Source organism: Esox lucius, chromosome 8, assembly GCF_011004845.1.
Source record: "Esox lucius isolate fEsoLuc1 chromosome 8, fEsoLuc1.pri, whole genome shotgun sequence".
Lineage (NCBI taxonomy): Eukaryota > Metazoa > Chordata > Actinopteri > Esociformes > Esocidae > Esox > Esox lucius.
The window spans coordinates 31,911,577-31,931,649 of NC_047576.1; the positions used below are offsets into that span (position 1 = coordinate 31,911,577).

The 20,073-nt window shown below is 43.6% G+C and overlaps 1 protein-coding gene across 1 annotated transcript in view; it reads right to left on the minus strand.

Moving 5' to 3' along the window:
- The window catches only part of aspm (assembly factor for spindle microtubules), a 32,962-nt gene that overhangs the window by 9,120 nt on the left and 3,769 nt on the right, over positions 1 to 20,073 (minus strand). Inside the window, exons 7-19 of the mRNA XM_034293604.1 lie at positions 19,826 to 20,065; positions 18,778 to 18,845; positions 18,555 to 18,696; positions 18,279 to 18,409; positions 17,133 to 17,308; positions 9,878 to 10,023; positions 9,673 to 9,758; positions 8,223 to 8,435; positions 5,908 to 6,112; positions 5,636 to 5,784; positions 4,957 to 5,085; positions 4,635 to 4,829; positions 41 to 4,393 (exon numbers count right to left, since the gene is read on the minus strand). Coding sequence (XP_034149495.1) covers positions 41 to 4,393; positions 4,635 to 4,829; positions 4,957 to 5,085; positions 5,636 to 5,784; positions 5,908 to 6,112; positions 8,223 to 8,435; positions 9,673 to 9,758; positions 9,878 to 10,023; positions 17,133 to 17,308; positions 18,279 to 18,409; positions 18,555 to 18,696; positions 18,778 to 18,845; positions 19,826 to 20,065 — 6,233 coding nt within the window. The remainder of the gene's footprint in view (positions 1 to 40; positions 4,394 to 4,634; positions 4,830 to 4,956; positions 5,086 to 5,635; positions 5,785 to 5,907; positions 6,113 to 8,222; positions 8,436 to 9,672; positions 9,759 to 9,877; positions 10,024 to 17,132; positions 17,309 to 18,278; positions 18,410 to 18,554; positions 18,697 to 18,777; positions 18,846 to 19,825; positions 20,066 to 20,073) is intronic.

Below are 20,073 nucleotides of genomic sequence, written 5' to 3' on the forward strand. Positions count from 1 at the left end.
AAATATATATATACACAAATTAGACAAACTTCATACACACCTGAATTGTGATGGCACTTCTCCTTAGCTTCTGGTACTTTTTGAGTTGGATATGTCCACGCACTCTGGCCTGCAGCTTCTGGACAACACTTAAAGTTTTCAAGTAAAGGAGCCGCTGCTCTCTCTGGGCCTGAAGGCTTCTGTAGTGTTTCTGGAGCGTTACAGCCGCTGAGCGAAGCTTTAGGAAAGTCCTTCTCACTGCCCAGGCCCTGCAGTGAGACTGCAACTTTATGGTGCAAGAAAGCAGTCTCAGGTACCTTCTCCGTTGGATGGACATTTGTATTACGGACTGGATCTTGACCGCTGCATGTTTGCGCCTTACCCATCGTCTAGCCAGAGTTCCACGTATAGCTGCTTGTAGTATCATAGCAGCAAATTTAATGGCCAAGTAATTGCCCTTTTGTTTTTCAACAACTTTGCAGGACCTGTACCATCTTTGGATAGCAATGGCAGAGACTCGTGTTTTGGCGAACCGCGCCCTAGCTTGATGTCTTCTAAATGCAGACTGGATCAACACAGCAGCTCTCTTTTCCTTCAAAAAACGTTGGCGCCTGACTGTCATTCTAAGAAATGACTGAATCTTCCTGGCTGCTCTCGTCAATTTAGCCATCTCTCTTGCTTGATTTCCCCTGTACAATGCCTGTATTTTTATCACAGTGTTCCTCACCTGCTGGTATCGCACTAACTGAGAGTTCATCAGTCTCTGAGTTCTAAATCTTTGCTGAAAAACAATGGCAGCCCAGCGATGTCTCTTGTAGGCAAGAAGCTGCCTGTGCATCCGGAGGTTAGCCTGAATAACAGTGGCTGCTCTATGCATCTTAGCAACTTCTTGTCGAATGCGATGACCTCTGAAAGTTGCCTGAAGGACTATGGCTGCATCTCTGAGACTTAGGAAACTGTCACGTTCTTGCTTCCCTTGAATGTATGATCTGTAGCGTCTCTGGATAATGATGGCAGACAGTCTCATGGCCTGGAACTTGACCTGCTCCTTGTGCATCCTGAAGGTCACCTGAATAACAGTAGCAGCGTTTTGCATCTTAGCAATTTTTTGACGAACCCTATGCCCCCTAAAAGCTGCCTGAATGACAATGGCTGAATCCTTCAGTGAAAGGAAGCGATCTTGGTCTTCTTTCATTTGCAGGTGAGACCTAAAGAATCTTTGAATGATGATGGCAGATAGTCTCATGGCCTGGAATTTAACTTCCTCCTTGTGCTTTCTGAAGGCAGCCTGGATCTTGGTTGCAGCTTGATGTTGTACACCAATCTCCCTTCTAGCTCTCTGGCCTCTGTATGTTGCCTGAAGCAGGATCGCAGCACTGCGCATTTCTTGGTAGCGCTGCATCTGCTGTTTAGCTACAACAGTGGCCCGATACCTTTGCTGAATGGCAAGAACTGATGATCTCAAGTAGAGGTAATGTTTGCGTACCAAGTGAGCTTTGTAACTTCTCTGGAGAACCCAGGCAGCATTCTGCATCTCCTTAAGGCTCTGTCTGGATTGCATTCCCCGGAAGGCACTCTGTAACACTACAACTGCGTTCCTCTTGACGATTAGTGTCTGCATCTCTTCAATCATCTTCCTGTTTGCTCTGTAACGAGCCTGCACTGTTTTCACAGCCCACTGTAGCCTCTGGTAGTATGCCCTCTGCAGGTATTTTCGAAGTAGAGATTGAATTAGTATGGCAGCTCTGCATTCAGTCTGCAACTGTTTCCGGACCTGCATCCCTCTGAAAAACGACTGAATGACTATGGAAGAATGTCTTAGCTTCAAGAAACTTTCTTGGTCTTGTTTCCTTTGCATGCATGATCTGTAGAATCGTTGGATGATTATGGCAGACAGTCTCATAGCCTGGAACTTCACCTGCTCCTTGTGCATCCTAAAGGTTACCTGAATAACAATAGCAGCTTTATGCATCCTAGCCATTTCTTGTCGAACTTGATACCCCCTGAAAGCTGCCTGAACAACAATGGTTGAATCTCTAAGGTTTAGGAAACTGTCTCGGTCTTGTTTCATTTCAATGCGAGCTCTGAAGTATCTTTGAATGACGATGGCAGATAATCTCATTGCGTGGAATTTAACTTCCTCCTTGTGCTTTTTGAAGGCAGCCTGGATCTTGGTTGCAGCTTGATGTTGTACACCAATCTCCCTTCTAGCTCTCTGGCCTCTGTATGCTGCCTGAAGCAGGATCGCTGCACTGCGCATTTCTTGGTAGCGCTGCATCTGCTGTTTAGCTACAACAGTGGCCCGATACCTTTGCTGAATGGCAAGAACTGATGATCTCAAGTAGAGGTAATGTTTGTGTACAAAGTGAGCTCTGAAACTTCTCTGGAGAACACAGGCAGCACTCTGCATCTCCTTAAGGCGCTGTCTGGATTGCATTCCCCGGAAGGCACTCTGTAACACCACGACAGCATTCCTCTTGATCCGGAGTGTCTGCATCTCTTCAATCATCTTCTTATTTGCTCTGTAACGAGCCTGCACTGTGTTCACAGCCCGTTGTAACCTCCTGTATTGAACCCTTTGCAGGTGCTTTCGGACATGAGATTGAATTAGCACAGCTGCTCTACATTCATTCTGTAACTGCTTCCGGATTCTCATCCCTCTGAAAGCCGCCTGCAGAGAAATAGCTGCCCAACGTTTCAACAGATAGCCCCTTCTGTCTCTTCGGGTCACAGCCGCAGCCCTGTATCTCTGCTGACATTGAAGAACGGCAGTTTTGATCATGAGGAAACGTTTCCTTTCCCTGAAAGTGAGGAAGCTCTTCTGAATGACTGTGGCTGCATTGTTCATCCTAGCAACTTCAACCCTGGCTCTGTGACTGCGAAAAGCTGCCTGAATCACCACTGCAGCAGACTTCATCAAGTTGTACTGATGCATCTGTAGATCTCTGAGCCTTTTGGCCCTGTAACGCTGCTGTATCATTATAGCGGCAACCTTTGTGGCAAGATAGGCCAGCCGCACTCTGTGCATCCGGAACTGAGCTTGAATGACGGAGGCAGCTTGACATTTCATCCTTAGGTCCGCACGTACTCTGTATCCCCGAAAAGCAGCCTGTAGCTTTACTGTAGACTGTTTCAACCGGTTGTACTGCTCACGCTGCGATCTTCCTGCTAAAAGAGCCCGGTAGCGACTTTGTAGAATTATAGCAGCACTTTGCAGAAGCAAGTATCGCCTCCTACAAAGAAAGACTCTCACTGCATTCTGAAGGACAATGGCCGCCCGGTGTTTTTCCCTTAGCTCTTGTCGGACTCGCATGCCATAGAACATAGCTTGTAGGGTAAAAGCAGCTTTCTTGACCTGAAGATACTTGATTCGCAGGACTTTTCCTGCCAGGTAAGCTCTATATTGGGTTTGTATGACCAACACAGCCTCCTTTCTTGACCTGAACTGTGACTGCAACACATGCCTACGGTAGTAAGACTGAATGAGAGTGTCACATCTGTGCTTGTTTTCAATCGTTCTCCTCACTGCCCTACCTCTCCAGATTGCTTGAATTCTCAATACAGAATATTTGAGAGCCATATACTCTCTCCTTGATTTATTCCCCAACAGCTTGGCTCTAAATTGCTGTTGGATAACAATTACAGATCTTTTCAAGGACAAGAATCTTCGTCTGGCAAAAAAGCTCCTGAAAGCTGCTTTGATGACTGTCGCTTTCTGATGCTGTTGTAGCATTAGCCTCTGAATCATGTATTGACGATAAGCTGACTGTATGGTAATAACAGCACATTTCATTTTAAGGAACTGTTGCCTTTCCACATCTCTTTGAAGGGAGGCTCTGAACCAACGCTGAATCAGTACTGAGGCACATGTCATCTTTGCCATCCGTTTTCTGACAACGCTCGCCCTGAAAGCACTTTGAAGGACAATGGCAGAGTGATGCTGCTGTTTCACAGTCTCAAAGCTGCGCCTCTGTGCATGACCTCTATACCACGCTTGAATGAGAAGCGAGATCCGCCGGATGTTTATGTACCGTTTTTGGCACCTGCGCATTCTATAACAAGACTGAATCTTCAGGGCTGCTGCAGTTTTTCTGGCCATTATCTCACTGTGCCATTTCTTAAATACGGTTTGTATCACTGTGGCAGCATGGTTCTCCCTTTGCAGTCTCTCAGTCTTCCGTCTTCGATAGTTTCTCTGGATATCTACAGCTGCTGATTTCAGTGAGAGGTAACGTTTACGTTGTTCCCTTGCCAGAGTCCAGGCCTTAACATGTTTCTGGATGACTGATGCAGCCCACTGTATCCTCTTGTAGGCAGTGACTTCCAGTTTCATCCGCCAGAGAGCTTGAACAGCAACAACGCGCAATCTTAGACGTTGGTAATTTTTCATTGCAACATACATCTTCCATTGTGCCTGACAACAAGAAAAGCAATAATTATAATGTATATCTGGTCCTTTCAAAAAAACTGGGAGCTCAAAAGAACATTCAGGCATGAGCTCAAGGATGTTGCCTTAGTCTCCATTCTGGTATTACAACTTGGAGGATTCAAAACAATTTAGTGACTGAGATCTTCTTGTGAATTAATATAACAATGATGGGTTTGGTACATGGATAAAATCCACACCTGAAACATACAGTATAATTGAAACATACTTGGATGGTAGTTGCTGCAGCATCCTTGAGAGCCCAGAATTGGACCTCTTTTCTCAGATTCAGGGCATTGCGTGCAGAGTAGCCCCTCCATGCAGCCTGGATAACGATGGCTGCAGCCTTCTGCCTCACAGCTCTGCGTCTCCGCAGAAACTGCCTGACTAATAACTGGATCTTCGCTGCAGCCACAGTCCTTTCCTATACCAAAAAAGCAGATGATTGGGATCACAGATGATTACATGATACATGAAATGTCATTGGCAACAAAAAGAAAATCGTAATAGGATGCTAAGACTAGCATTAATGATTTATAATATAGACATACTCTATAAAGCACAAGATTCTTCTTCAAACAGTGCTTTCTCCATGCGCCCTGGATGACCCTGGCTGCACGGGTCTCATTCCGGAGGTCCAAGAGACGTGCACAGAGGAAGGACAAGTAACATGTCACCACCTGGAACAAAGAAATCAAAGAATTAGAATGGAAACACTCAAATGTCCTTGCTGAGGAGTTTAGCTTTAAAAAAAATATATGCCTGGCCTGATTTATGTCTGATAATTTTAAGGAACAATGTCAACCAATTCCTTTTTTAAAGTTGCAATTAATAAAAGATGTCTATTTTATATTTAAAAAAATTAAAAAAAATTATTAAAAAAATAATATAATTGCTTAAATATGAAAACTATTTAAGAACAGAATGTGCAGGGAAGAGAATGTAATCAAAAAAGAATTACCGCTTTATGCAGTCATTAATTCAAAGTAAATCTGAAAATTCCCAGTATACAACCAATGCGCTGGCATAGTAATATTTTTGTATAATTTAAATTGATTTAAACAGTTAAAATATGCTAAGAACACATTATTGACAGCATTGATCTGGTAGCAATAAGGCTTAACAGTCTTGCTCTGGGGAAATAGAAGCAGAGACCTTTTGTTTACTCTCCAAACACTCTTTACCACTTGGCTAAGATAAATCACCACCTTAACAAAAACCCACTATCACCTTTTCATTGGGGATAGTGTTTGACATATCAGCTGGGTTGATCATAGCAGGAACCCCTCCCAGGTCAGACACTGCAGTGTTGACCATCCTGAAATTACTCTTTTCATTCTCCAGAAGCTCTTTTAACTTCATCGATGGTGTTTCAGAGCCTATACACAATAACAGAATGAAGCAGTCATTTATCTGTCAGTTTTCTTTGTTTTTTATTACAAACATCTAGCATATGGGCAACTTTCAAAGCCTTATTTAATGATGTATGGAGGAAGAAATACCATTCTGGTTGTTGGGCAAGTTGTCAAAAGAGGCATCGGAGTCACTGGATGAGCAGTTGAGTTCGACTCGTTCTTTCTGGGAGCACTCCACATTCTGGGTAGTGTGGCGGCTAACACAGTCTGCTGGTAGGTGGCTGGGGTGATAATGGTGAATCAGGTAGCAAAGGACACGACCATCTGAGAATGAAACCGTGAAGTTCTCTGCCTGGAAGGAGACAATGTGCAGGTACATGCATTGTATGGTCATACATTATATTACATTGAAAGACGTTAAATTTGGGTTGATTCTCTACCAACCCAGATTCAGACAAAGACATGGACACAATGTCTCTATGTTTAGTGTTTCTGCATTTGCAAAGACAAAAGCAGCACCCCTGACACAGGTACACGTAAATTCTAAAAAATGTTATGAAACAGGAAAATAATGAGAAATACAATATAATGTTTAATGGTTATCTATCAAAAAAAATATATAGCCAGAAAAGGAAGTAGGCAAGCCTATTTCAGCCAGTCGGCGATTAGAAGGGATGAAAGTCCCTGGCTGATATCGATCCTATGTGGCAGACTGTGTCTTTAACCATTAAACAGCGGGAATGTAACTTTTACCTCAGCCATTACATTTTTGCTGAAATAACACAGACAACAAAATGATTATTAATGGAACTAAAGTGTACTCTTGCACAAAGGTTACTGTAGATGGCAAGTAAGTAGCTATATAGGAACCATGATGAAAAAAATGACTCCAATCATTCCATGGCTGGTTCGTTTCTTTAGAAAACAAAAATATAAAATATATATGAGATTCATGGTATTACAGACTGGGTATAGATTGTTGTGCAACGTCTGAAAAGTACAGCGTGGATAAATATTTCTGCCAGACAAAAATTGGAACATCTGAGAAGGGTATTGAACCTGGGTCAAAACACTAAAGGTCTGGCATGTTCCTACAAAACCACACCACCAGCTAGTATTCATTCAGCTCTGCAGAGACTCCAAATGTAACTTTTACCCCAGCTATTACATTATATCCTGAAATAATGTAGGCAACAGAACATTTATTAACAAAACTAAAGTGTACTCTTGTACAAATATTACTGTAGATGGCTGTCCACACTAACAGTTGAAGAGCTAACCACTACACTATGTTAACTACAAGGAAATCAAAAGCATTGGCTGAATCTCAAATCGTATACCACAAATCCATACTTAGCAGATGATGGTGAAGTACATACTGTTTTGCATACAGTGAGCAAGTATGCCAGTATTGGGACCAACTGAGACATACTACCATCAGGAAATTGCATCTCAATATTAGATATTTTCTCACGAAATAACATCACACCAAGTTTGAATATTTAGCTAGACACCATTAATCCCAGTGTTAAATTGACTAAGGTTTCTTTTTAAGTTTACTTCCACCACAAACAGCATCTATATACTATATGGATTTAATTTGCCAGTAATAGGCCTACTACTATCTACTTACTACTTGGAATAGTAATGAGAAGTAAGCAATTGCTAGAGAGGCTGAAGGTGACCTTTACACGGCCAAAGATATTTTATCTTATGGCACAAAGATAATTCGAAAAAAAGGCATAGATAAAATAACTCTACATAGGTTAAGACAACTGATTATTTGAGTTATTTCAGTATAAGCGAAAAGACGAGAGAATTGTGGAAACCCCTCTTTTACTGCACAAGGGGTAGTGATCTATAGGCTATTACCCCCAAAAAGCATTCACGGATGCATACTTACAAAATCCACCAGAAATAGTCGCAATATAACTGGAAACAGTTAAACCTAGCTACTGAAGGTTGTAGACAGCAGTTTTTGTTTATCCTGAATATTTCCTAATGTGTAATCCGTTTCGTCTGCGGCGAGACTCGAACACTGGTCACAGGCCGCGCCTCTAACCACTACGCTACGCTATATTCACTCACTCAGTAAGAAACATTCACTCTTGTCTGACTCTGCTTACACACACTGGCAAAAATTATCAATCACTTTGTGAGAGTATAAAACACCAACCACCTTACATACATGTTATTGCTTTTGAGAAGCAGTCCACAGTACCCAGAGATCTCCACTAATTGCCTTAAGATAACGATACGTTAACTTCAATAATCTCAATAAAACTTCAATAAACTGCACACAGACACAAAATGGCAGAATACCCGGTGTATGAGGTTAAGTAGAACATTTTACAAAATCTCAATATTATAATTCACTCTGGACAAAACAGAATGATTACTATAAACTGTGTAGCCAACAGGTGCACTTAGACTTTCTTGAAAAAGGTCACCAATCAACTCACCTTCAAATGGTAAAACTGGCAGACTGCATTGACCCACTCCATGAGTAGCATGATCTTGGAGCTGCTGTGCTCAAACGGGTGTGTTGGCTTAGTGGTTTTTTGCATAACATCTTTATTACTCTTCAGCAATGCCAGTTTCTCTTTGGTATTCCAGGTGCGTTTGAGGAAACCAATCTCTTCTCTCAACTGGTTTTCATCCAGAAGGACTTCCACCTGAAAATAGAACATATAGTGAAAAGGGAAAGAGACTGTTTCGATTCAGTCCCTGATTAAATACCGTTGGTATTATGTTACATTCATATTCATCATTGCAAAAATGTACATATGCAAAAACCAGGGAAATATTCCAATAAGGTTTCGGTTAACCAGTTTCAAAATAATTTAACTCTGGTTCCATTGTATGTTTCTACTTTCAATGCTGTTAATTTAACAGCTGTAAATGATTTATATACCAGTCATACCGGCACGGTTTTCATTCTTTCCATCTTTGGCAGGGAGCATTTTACATTCCTAATGCAAATCACTATGTTGCATGCTCTGTAACAACAGTTAGACCTGAGGCTGACGCAAATAGTACTGCAGACTAATAGTTGGTTAGCTTTGTAAGTATTCAAACCTATTATGAATGCGGGTCTTTAATTACTGTATGGGTGATTTTGCTTACCACCGAAGTACAGATAAAGCAGAATTGACAAGTCAAATGAGCAGCAAGTAAAAAAATGCTACAGAAAAGTGTCTTTGCCCAAATTGGACATTTTCACTTAGGGGTGTACTCACTTTTATTGCCAGCGGTTTAGACATAAATGGCTGTGTGTGGTGTTATTTTGAGGGGACTGCAAATTGACACTGCTATACAAGCTGTACAATCACTACCTTACATTGTAGCAAAGTGCCATTTCTTCAGTGTTGTCACATGAAAAGATATACTCAAATATTTAAAAAAATGTGAGGGGTGTACTCACCTTTGTGAGATACTGTATTTTCAGCTATTCGGCTGTTCAAACGTTAACCCTGGGACCACAAGGTTTAGCCCATGTTTTCTAACCCCATCATCAGAATCATGCGTTAAAAGTTTTTTCATGGAATGGAGAATTGCTTTCTGAGAAAATTCTCTCTGATTTAGTCTACATTGAAAAATGTTATTTAAAGACTGCAGCGCATTCATGGCAGCCCCTCTCCAGCGCACTTAGTGCCACCACAGATGTGTTGACCAGTAAAGGCTACACAGCCATCGGCCACTATCGGAGCCAAGCTCTGCCAATAGCAATAGTTTGTAAAACGTCCTATCGGCGCTGATTAATCAGCTAAAGGATTAATCAGTTGACCCCTAGTTGGGTACGCACAAACATTTCATGATTTTCAAAACTGAAATGAATGGATTTCATTGAATCATTACATCCATACGGGAGCCTTCCCCAAAGTTCTAATCAGATTGAAAAATAAAACTGACCTGGAAGGTAAAGATGATTTTCCACAGAAGACTTAGTGTTTTCTCCCTGTGTCCATCCACAATATCTCTTGAGTCAATGACTCCACCTGGAAGACATGGCGTCATGGTTTCACATGAACAAAAATGTGTACTTTATCTTTCTTCACATCATTTCTAACATTTCCTTTTAAAAGAAAGAATTGGAGAAGAAAGTCTGGAAACTTACTGTGCTCATCCTTGAGGTCAACCCCCCTGGACCTTAGCACCTGCAGGGCTATTTCTACATTGTGTATCTTCTGAAGACGACTGATGGCGGGAATCCTCAGCTTACAGGAAAGGCTCCAGTCTTGTATAAAAAGCTCCATCACACGCCTGGCAGATAAACAGTAATAATCCTGAGCTGCGTTCTCACACTCCATCCTTGTCATGAATATTGCATGAAAAACAGGTCTGCCAAAGTTAATTAATTACATTACTCGAAGAACAGTTATTGATGCAGTTACTTGCAACTCCATTCTTCATTTCATATAACCTATTATACCAAAGATGTTTCCAAACTGTTTAAAGCACACCACACAACACGATCTGAGCTGCAGTGAGCCATGTGTCTCTGCTACTGCAAGTTAATGCAAGCGAGGGCTGGGAGATATGGCCAGAAACAAAACATACATTCCGATACATTTTCAATATGATGCTGCTGAAAAGATAAAACAAGACACCAGGCAAGCCTGGGTCAGCCGGCCAGCAATAAAATGTGTTATTTGTGGCTGCCCTCTCTAGAATTGAACACGTGTCACCCACGTGAAAGGCTTTGTCGTTACCTACTACGCCACCAAACTGCACACAAGCCGGGCATTAGTATAGCCTCTTCGCACTATTATTTTGACTCATTAACATCACACCAAGTTAGAATATATTGTTAGACACCATTAACTAGCGTTAAACTGAGTAACGTTTCTTATTATGTCTACCTATGAACTGTATGACTTTTGCCACTGGCTGTTTTAACAGCTTATTAGCCAGTAATAAGCTTACTAGTATCTATTACCTTACTACTTGGAATAGTCATAAGACTATTTAACAGCTTATTAGCCATTCGTGAATGACATTGATACAATAACTCTCTCGCTCATCTGCTTACCCGGTATCGGGGGCAGCAGCTCCAGCAGGGGACCCCAAACTTCCCTTTCCAGAGCCACATTTGCCAGCTCTGACTGGGGGATCCCAAGGCGTTCCCAGGCCAGTGTCGAAATATAATCTCTCCACCTAGTCCTGGGCCTACCCCGAGGTCTCTTCCCAGCTGGACGTGCCTGGAACACCTCTCTAGGGAGACGTCCTGGGGGAATCCTTACCAGATGCCCGAACCACCTCAACTGGCTCCTTTCGACGCAAAGGAGCAGCGGCACTACTCCGAGTTCCTCACAGATGGCTGAGTTTCTCACCCTATACCTAAGGGAGAAGCCAGCCACCCGTCTGAGAAAACCCATTTCAGCCGCTTGTACTCGCGATCTTGTTCTTTCGGTCATGACACAGCCTTCAAGACCATAGGTAGAAGGGAGAAACTAAAATTTACTGGTATATCGAGAGCTTTGCCTTCTGGCTCAGCTCTCTTTTCGTCACAACGGTGTGGTAAAACAAATGCAATACCGCCCCTCCTGCTCTGGTTCTCCGGTCAATCTCCCGCTCCATTGTCCAATCACTCGCAAACAAGACCCCGAGATCCATGAACTCCTTTACTTGGGGTAACGCCTCATTCCCTACCCGGAGGAGGCACTCCATCGGTTTCCTGCTGAGAATCATGGCCTCAGATTTAGAGGGGCTAATCCTCATCCCAACCGCTTCGCACTCAGCTGCGAACCGGTCCAGTGAGTGCTGAAGGTCACAGACCGATGATGCCATCAGGACCACATAATCTGCAAAAAGCAGCGATGAGATCCCCAGCCCACCAAACTGCAACCCCTCCCCACCCCGACTATGCCTCAATATCCTGTCCATAAAAGTTACAAACAGGATTGGTGACAAAGCGCAGCCCTGGCGGAGGCCAACCCCCACCTGAGAACCCGAACACAGCTCTCACTTTGGACGTACAGGGATTGGATAGCCCTCAAAAGGGACCTCCTCACCCCATACTCCTGCAGTACCTCCCACAGTATCTCTCGGGGGACCCGGTCATACGCTTTCTCCAGATCCACAAAACCCATGTAGACTGGATGGGCATATTCCCAAGCCCCCTCCAGGATCCTTGCAAGAGTAAAGAGCTGGTCGGTTGTTCCGCGACCAGGACGGAATCTGCATTGTTCCTCTTCAATCGGAGGTTCGACTATCTGCCGAACCCTCCTTTGCAGTACCTTTGAGTAGACTTTCCCAGGGAGGCTGAGAAGTGTGATACCCCTGTAATTGGCACACACCCCCTGGTCCCCCTTTATGAACAGGGGAACCACCACCCCGGTTCGCCACTCCTTTGGCACTGTCCCCGACTCCCACGCAATGTTGAAGAGGCGTGTCATCCAAGACCCTCCCAAAGCTTTCAACATTTCTGGACGGATCTCGTCAATCCCCGGAGCTTTGCCACTGTGGAGTTGTTTGACTACCTCAGTGACTTCTGCCATGGAGATTGACAATGCTTCCCCATCAGCCTCCAGCTCTGCCTCCACTATAGAGGGCGTGTTAGTGGGATTTAGGAGTTCCTCAAAGTGTTCCTTCCATCGCCCAATTACCTCATCAGTTGAGGTCAACAGTGTTCCATCCTTACTGTACACAGCTTGGACAGTTCCCCGTTTTCCCCTCCCGAGGTGGCGGACGGTTTTCCTGAAACACCTTGGTGCCGACCGAAAGTCCTCCATGGCTTCCCCTAACTCCTCCCACACCCGCTGTTTTGCCTCTTTCTCAGCAGAGGTCGCAGCCCTTCGGGTCTGTCGGTACATTGCAACTGTCTCGGGAGTCCTCCGGGATAACATATCCCGGAAGGCCTCCTTCTTCAGTCGGATGGCTTCCCTGACCACCGGTGTCCACCAGGGTGTTCGAGGGTTAACGCCCCTTGATGCACCTAAGACCTTTAGACCACAGCTCCCCGCCGCAGCTTCAGCAATGGAGGCTTTGAACATCGACCACTCAGGTTCAATGCCCCCAAACTCCACAGGGACGCCAGAAAAGCTCCGCCGGAGGTACAATAACTATTGTATCAATATACGTGGCGATAACACACTTTTTCGTCAAGTGAAAAGACAAGAGAATCGTGTAGCCAACGAAGTGTTTGTCTATCGTGAACAAATCCATACACACACAATTCGAAAAATCCACCAGAAATAGTCGTAATATAGTAAACAGTTTCATTTTAGGCTTCCCATGACATATCTGCTCAAGGTTGTAGCCAGCGAGGATTTTGTCTATCCTTAACAAATCCTCTTTTCCCACTGGCAGTTTTAACAGCAAATTTGCCATTTGTGAATGACATAGATACAGTATCTATCAATAAAGGTGACGATAACTAGTGATGGCCATTCAAGTCTTCATTAGCATTTTTTTAACAGCAGGATATTATGCTGGCAGCAATAAGATTTTCTTTATCACATTAAAAGCCATTATTGAAATGTATAAGGTATAGTTAATCTAATCCAAAAATAACATTGGAAGGGACATTAAACATAAAATGTACAGACAAGATTGTTAACTATATTAACTAATATAGTTCAATGATGGCTTTCATTTTGAAATAATCTGAGTTAGCACAGCTAGCATAATAGCCTGCTGCTAGAACGGTAATGAAGCCTCGAATGGCCATCACTAACAATAACTGACTTTTTTGTCAAGTGAAAAGACAAGAGATTCGTGAAGCCTGCGAAGTGTTTGTCTATTCTGAATAAATCTTAATATCCACCAGAACTGTTTTATTTTAGGCTTCCTATTACGTAGCTACGTAAAGTTGTAGACAGTAAGATACATTCACTCTTCTAAGCCTGCTTGGCTTACGCGGTCAAAAAAAAGACATCAGTATCCGTTGAAATTAAGGTTATGCCTCAAATAACACATTTGCACAGAGCAACTTGATCACATATCAAAGTGAATACTCTGATATAGATTGACAATATAGATTGTTACTGAATGGCAATTTAGATATAATTATTTTTTTAAATAATTATATCTCCCCGGGAAAGTCTATGCCAGGGTTCTGGAGAGGAGAATACGGCCGATAGTAGAACCTCGGATTCAGGAGGAACAGTGTGGTTTTCGTCCAGGCCGTGGAACACTGGACCAGCTTTATACCCTCTACAGGGTGATGGAGGGTTCATGGGAGTTTGCCCAACCAGTCCACATGTGTTTTGTGGATTTGGAGAAGGCATTCGACTGTGTCCCTCGCGGCATCCTGTGGAGAGTGCTTCGGGAATATGGGGTCCTGGGTCCTTTGCTAAGGGCTGTCAGGTCCCTGTACGACCGAAGCAGGAGCTTGGTCCGCATTGCCGGCAGTAAGTCAGACTTGTTCCCTGTGCATGTTGGACTCCGGCAGGGCTGCCCTTTGTCACCGGTTCTGTTCGTAATTTTTATGGACAGAATTTCTAGGCGCAGCCAGGGGCCGGAGGGTGTCAGGTTTGGGGACCACACGATTTCGTCTCTGCTCTTTGCGGATGATGTTGTCGTGTTGGCCCCTTCAAGCCAGGACCTTCAGCATGCACTTGGACGGTTTGCAGCCGAGTGTGAAGCGGTGGGGATGAAAATCAGTACCTCCAAATCCGAGGCCATGGTCCTCAGTCGGAAAAGGGTGGCTTGCCCACTTCATGTTGGTGGAGAGTGCCTGCCTCAAGTGGAGGACTTTAAGTATCTAGGGGTCCTGTTCACGAGTGAGGGAAGGATGGAACGGGAGATTGACAGACGGATCGGTGCAGCTTCTGCAGTAATGCGGTCGATGTATCGGTCTGTCGTGGTGAAGAAAGAGCTGAGCCGCAAGGCGAAGCTCTCGATTTACCGGTCAATCTACGTTCCTACTCTCACCTATGGTCATGAGCTTTGGGTCATGACCGAAAGGACAAGATCCCGGATACAGGCGGCCGAAATGAGCTTTCTCCGCAGGGTGGCTGGGCGATCCCTTAGAGATAGGGTGAGAAGCTCGGTCACCCGGGAGGAGCTCAGAGTAGAGCCGCTGCTCCTCCACATCGAGAGGGGTCAGCTGAGGTGGCTTGGGCATCTTTTTCGGATGCCTCCGGAACGCCTTCCTGGGAAGGTGTTCCGGTCCCGTCCCACCGGGAGGAGACCCCGGGGAAGACCTAGGACACGCTGGAGGGACTATGTCTCCCGGCTGGCCTGGGAACGCCTCGGTGTCCCCCCGGAAGAGCTGGAGGAAGTGTCTGGGGAGAGGGAAGTCTGGGCATCCCTGCTTAGACTGCTGCCCCCGCGACCCGGCCCCGGATAAGCGGAAGATGATGCTATGCTATGCATGCTATTTTTTTAAATAGCCTACATGTTGTAACCTGGTGGCTATTGCAATGCAGTTTACAAGTTTCCTGCTATGAATACTAGCCTGTTCACAGCATCAAAGCATCAATGATGCCCTGGGACAATTATAAGGTTGGATGCTCTGAAATGCTCCTATCTATTCAACTGTACTTAAAATGATACCGCATTAAGTCCATATAATGCTTTTGACGTTGTCTCGTAAAAAGCAGCAACAGTTACGGAACAGCTCGGTCCATGAAATACAAGCACAATACAGAAAATAATCCCATTAGACCCGCAAAATAACAATTACTGAGTTACGTGCAATCATACTGAGTTATGAGTTACGTGCTATTATGTGCAGTCATGGGGCAGATTTCCCACCATACATGTCAAATGTTTTCTCTGCCTCAAATCTTTACAGCAGGAATGCATGAAAAACGAAACAAGTTGATCAAAAAAGGTCTTTATCTTCAAAAAATGTTTGGGGCTAGAACATTATCGCTAAAGCGAACATAGCTTTACTTTAATATCAGGGTCATGGGTAACACAAAGTATTGATGCCTATGCCAACAGTTTTATAAAAGAAACCTAAAGTATTTTTTCAGCTATTTAATTAGTAAAATGTAATGGGCTAGCTAACGTTAGCTAAAAGACAACAAGCCTCGTTAATAGCTAGCAGGTGATCGTTAGCTAGAAGTTACCAATTATTTTTGTATTAGGCCTATTCTAAATTAAGGTTAAACATGATGTAAGTTAGGCTATAACATATCGTCTAGGTTTAACAAGCAAAGGTTGTACTGTACTTGGACTTGCGATTGATTACGGTATGCGCATTCTGCGAGGGAGAGTGAGGGCGGGGCACAGGGGTGGGGCCGTTGATTTCGCGGCTTTACGGCTTTACTTCCTTCTCGCTACTGCGCATAACTACTGCGCAGAACTGGTCCCAAGATCGCTATCTGCGCAGACGCAAGTCCAAGATGTCAGCGCCGTATCAGGACACTGGTGGCTTCATTTTTCACCAATGGAAAAGAGCGAAAGGGCGTTGTCCATTATTTTTACAGTCTATGCTTTAAATCCATAGAGGGGAGAATACAGGCACACGTGGGTAAACGGGTAAAGAATCAAAATGTGCAGGATTTGCTCAACAATACCACCATAAGGTTAGTTGCAATAACACACTACCCCAAAAACATCCCAGAGGTTCTCATTTGGATTCAGGTCTGGGTACTGTGAGGGACAGTCAATGGCACCAAAGCTTTTGTCATCCAGGAACTGCCTACACACGCTAACCACATAAGGGTCTGAGGATTCCATCCCGGTACCTAAGATCAGTCAGGAAACCATTGGTTAGCACAAGGATATGCCTCCCCAGATCATCACTGACCCACCGCGAAACCAGTCATGCTGGATGATGTTGCACGCAGCGTAATATTCACCACATCGTCTCCACTCTTTCACATCGGTCACATGGGTTCAGTAAACCTGCTCTCATCTTTTGAGGAGAACAGGGCGCCAATGGTGGACCTGCCAATTCTGGTGTTCTCTGGCAAATGCCAATCGAGCTGTACATTGCTGCACTGTGAGCACAGGTTCCACTAGAGGACGTCAGAGTCTGGAGTCTGTTTCTGACGGTTTGGCCCATCTGGTATCTCCTCCATGCTCAAGATTGTACTGGGAGACGCAGCATACCAGAGGAGCTGGAATACCTGTACAACCTGAATGGGCTGCAGGTACCAACTCATACTACTAGTAGTGACAAGGACACTAGTAAACCGCAAAACTAGAGAAGAATCAGTCAGGATGGATAATGAGCGAGCAATTGTCTGTGGGCTCCGGCAAACCATTCTCTTTTCGGGAGTTGCCTTGCTGTTGCCTCACCAGTGCACCTGTTGTCACTTTAATTTGCACCAAATCAGGTGAGATTGATTCACAACTGCTTATGCTTCCTAACTGGACAGATTGATATCCCTGAAGTTTAAGTGACGTGGTGTTATACTGTGATGATTGTGTGTTCCATTAATTTTTTCAAACATTGTACATGGATGTCTTACACTAAACGAATCCCACATTTGAGGTCGATGGCCAAGTTCTTCACAGCAAAGCTGAACTCGTCCAGAGGTGTCTGAATGTGAGAGACTGGGAAGCCCATGTAACCCAGGTGGCGTGGGAGGATCCCCTCTCCACTCAGGAAGTCTCTGGAAAACGCCAGCAGCAGGTCCTTGGTAGACTGGATAACACAATGCAATTAATAGGTCAATGAGACAGGACTGCATGCTGACTGTTGTCATTAATGGATAACTTAAAGACGCATTCTGAAGATTAACTTTTCCCTGCCAAAGCTATTTAATTTCATGGTACAAAAATATTTGTTTTTCCATGAAGGACATTGATACTAGAATTACCTTTCTTGTCAAGGGAAAAGGATAACGGACTTTCTCGTCAAGTGAAAAGACGAATCGTGGAATCCCCTACTCTTTTACTGCCCAAGGGGTTTTGATAAAGCCTATCTTAACCCCAAAAGCAGTTCGAAAATCACCAGAAAGAGTCGCAATATAGTATAACCCGTAAACCGTTTTAGTTTAGGCTTACTATAACGTAGTTACTGAATGTTGTAGTCAGCTAAGTTTGTCTATCCTGACCCAAAAAGCATGCACAGATGCGTACTTCGACAATCCACCAGAAACAGTTGCAATATAACAGTACTCAGTTTTATTTTAGGGTTACTATAATGTAGATACTAAAGGTTATAGCCAGCAAGGTTTGTCTATCAGGACCTATAGTTTGCAGGTCCGCTTCTCTAACCACTAATCTATTTAACAAGAACATTCGCTCTTCTCGGCTGGCTCCGCTTACGTGGTCCAGCAAAAAGAACATATCGAGCACGAAATGGGAGGACTTTACGTAAGAACAATCACATGTATATAGGTCACTGCTGCACTTATAATGCAAAACACCACAATCACAGTTGTAGTCAGGAAAATTCTCTCAACATCCCTTACAAAACTCCTTATGTCCGAGTACTCGACACACTCGTACTCTCCAGAAACTCTCCTACTATGACGAAAATGTTTTCCACCTGGATTGTGAGGTTGCCCCACCTAGTCATATTAACCTGAATGCACTCCCTGCAAGTCCCCCCTAATAAGACCGTCCGCTATATGACTGAACCGCTGGGGAAGTTAATGGTGTCTCGTTACCTTGAATTCTGCATCCATACAAAAGAGACATGGGTCGTGGTCGATCATCCTGGACTCTTTGGCCTTGTCCAGGAAGCATACCAGCAGCAGAAGCTTCTTCAGAGTGAAACGAGACAACGCCTCCTCATGGCCTACTCAAAAGGGGCATAATCAATGAGCAATATATACAGTATGTTTCCTAGCCTATACACAGCATTTTCCATTAAACCGAAATAAGCACAAACCAGACTACCAAAAAAGCATTAACTAATAAAAGACGGGAACACAATGCATTACCATCTTTGTAAAGGAGGGGTACTTTGGGGTGCCTGAACTCTGCAGCAATGTCAGGGTTCCACAGCAGACGTTTCAGAATAAACATTGCCAGTCCCATGACATCATTGTTGTTCTCCAATGAGATCATCTCCCCAAAGATAGTCTGAAAACAGGTGGCATTTCATGAGACTTAAAAACAGACAATGAACATTCAAATGAAATGTTAAATGTTGGCAGACTATACCTCAAGTCCAATTCGTAACCAAAGAGGATTGTAGGAAAGAAGCCAGTTGAGAACCTTTTGCCGTTCCCCTGCAAAAAACATAAAAATGAACATCACATAGGCCTATGCCTATATCCTTGCCCCAGTCTCTCAAAGGAATCTCAAGTATAAGTTAATTGTTACAACATTTGAAGGAGCTTTAAGTTGTCTTCCAAAGTAATTGTTACTATAGAGGCACTTCAAAACAAGGCATCAGTAAACATTTCATCCTCCACCTTTGCTGTTTAACCCATAGAACAAGCATTACCATTGTTCTCAATCAGTTTCATGGGGGTATGAATAGCAAGACATCAATTTACCGAAGACATAATAATGTGCTAAAATATAGAAATACATTTCCATAGCTTCATAGAACAGTATAACAACTAATATCACTGCATTCCATCGTAAATAATTCTCAATTCTCATAATCAGATTCATAGGAAAATGCATTTAGAACTTTGAGTTACACAAAGCTGTTTAATGCGTAGACATTATGAAAACACAAAGTAAAGCCTTGACCTGGCCCAAAACTCTACTTTGGACCCACAGGCAGTTACTGTGACCACTAAGTATGCAGTAGCTCAGGCAGCACATCTTCTACATAAAACAATACATGCACACATGTTAATTTAATATTTAGGGGCCTGCCAATTAATGTAAGTTAGAAAATGGCTGTCCAAATCGCATGTGACACACATGAACAAACATTGCGATTTTTTCATTGGAGGATAAAAACAAGTACTTTAAGCCTTACTGAAAACACACTTAAAATAAATTTTGAAACATCTTATACTCATGTGACCGAAGCATTAAAAAATACAATAAAAACTGAAACTTGCATCTCAGACAGTTTCAAATAAATCCAACAGAGTCAAACGTAATACAGCTGAGGAAGATTCACTACCCAAACAGTGGTCTACTCACATTCTTATTGAGTAGTTGATGGCCAACAACACCACATTATAAACAGAAAAAAAACTTTATTCTGGACACATCACATACTTGTCTAGCCAATGTGCATACATACCAATGTCTTTCCAAAGATGGCGGTCCTTGCGTATCAGTAGCCTCTTAGCTTCAACTTCCAACTCCAGCCTCTGAATGGCTTTGACCATGGACTCTGAGGTAAAGAGCTGGCAGGCGGAGCGACGCAGCCGATTCAGCCGCCGTCTAGCCGTGTACGCACTGAATGACATCTCCTCTTTGGTGGGTGCCTTCTTGATTGCAAATTTCTCATCAGCACCCATCGCCAGGGAAACAGCATTAACTATACAC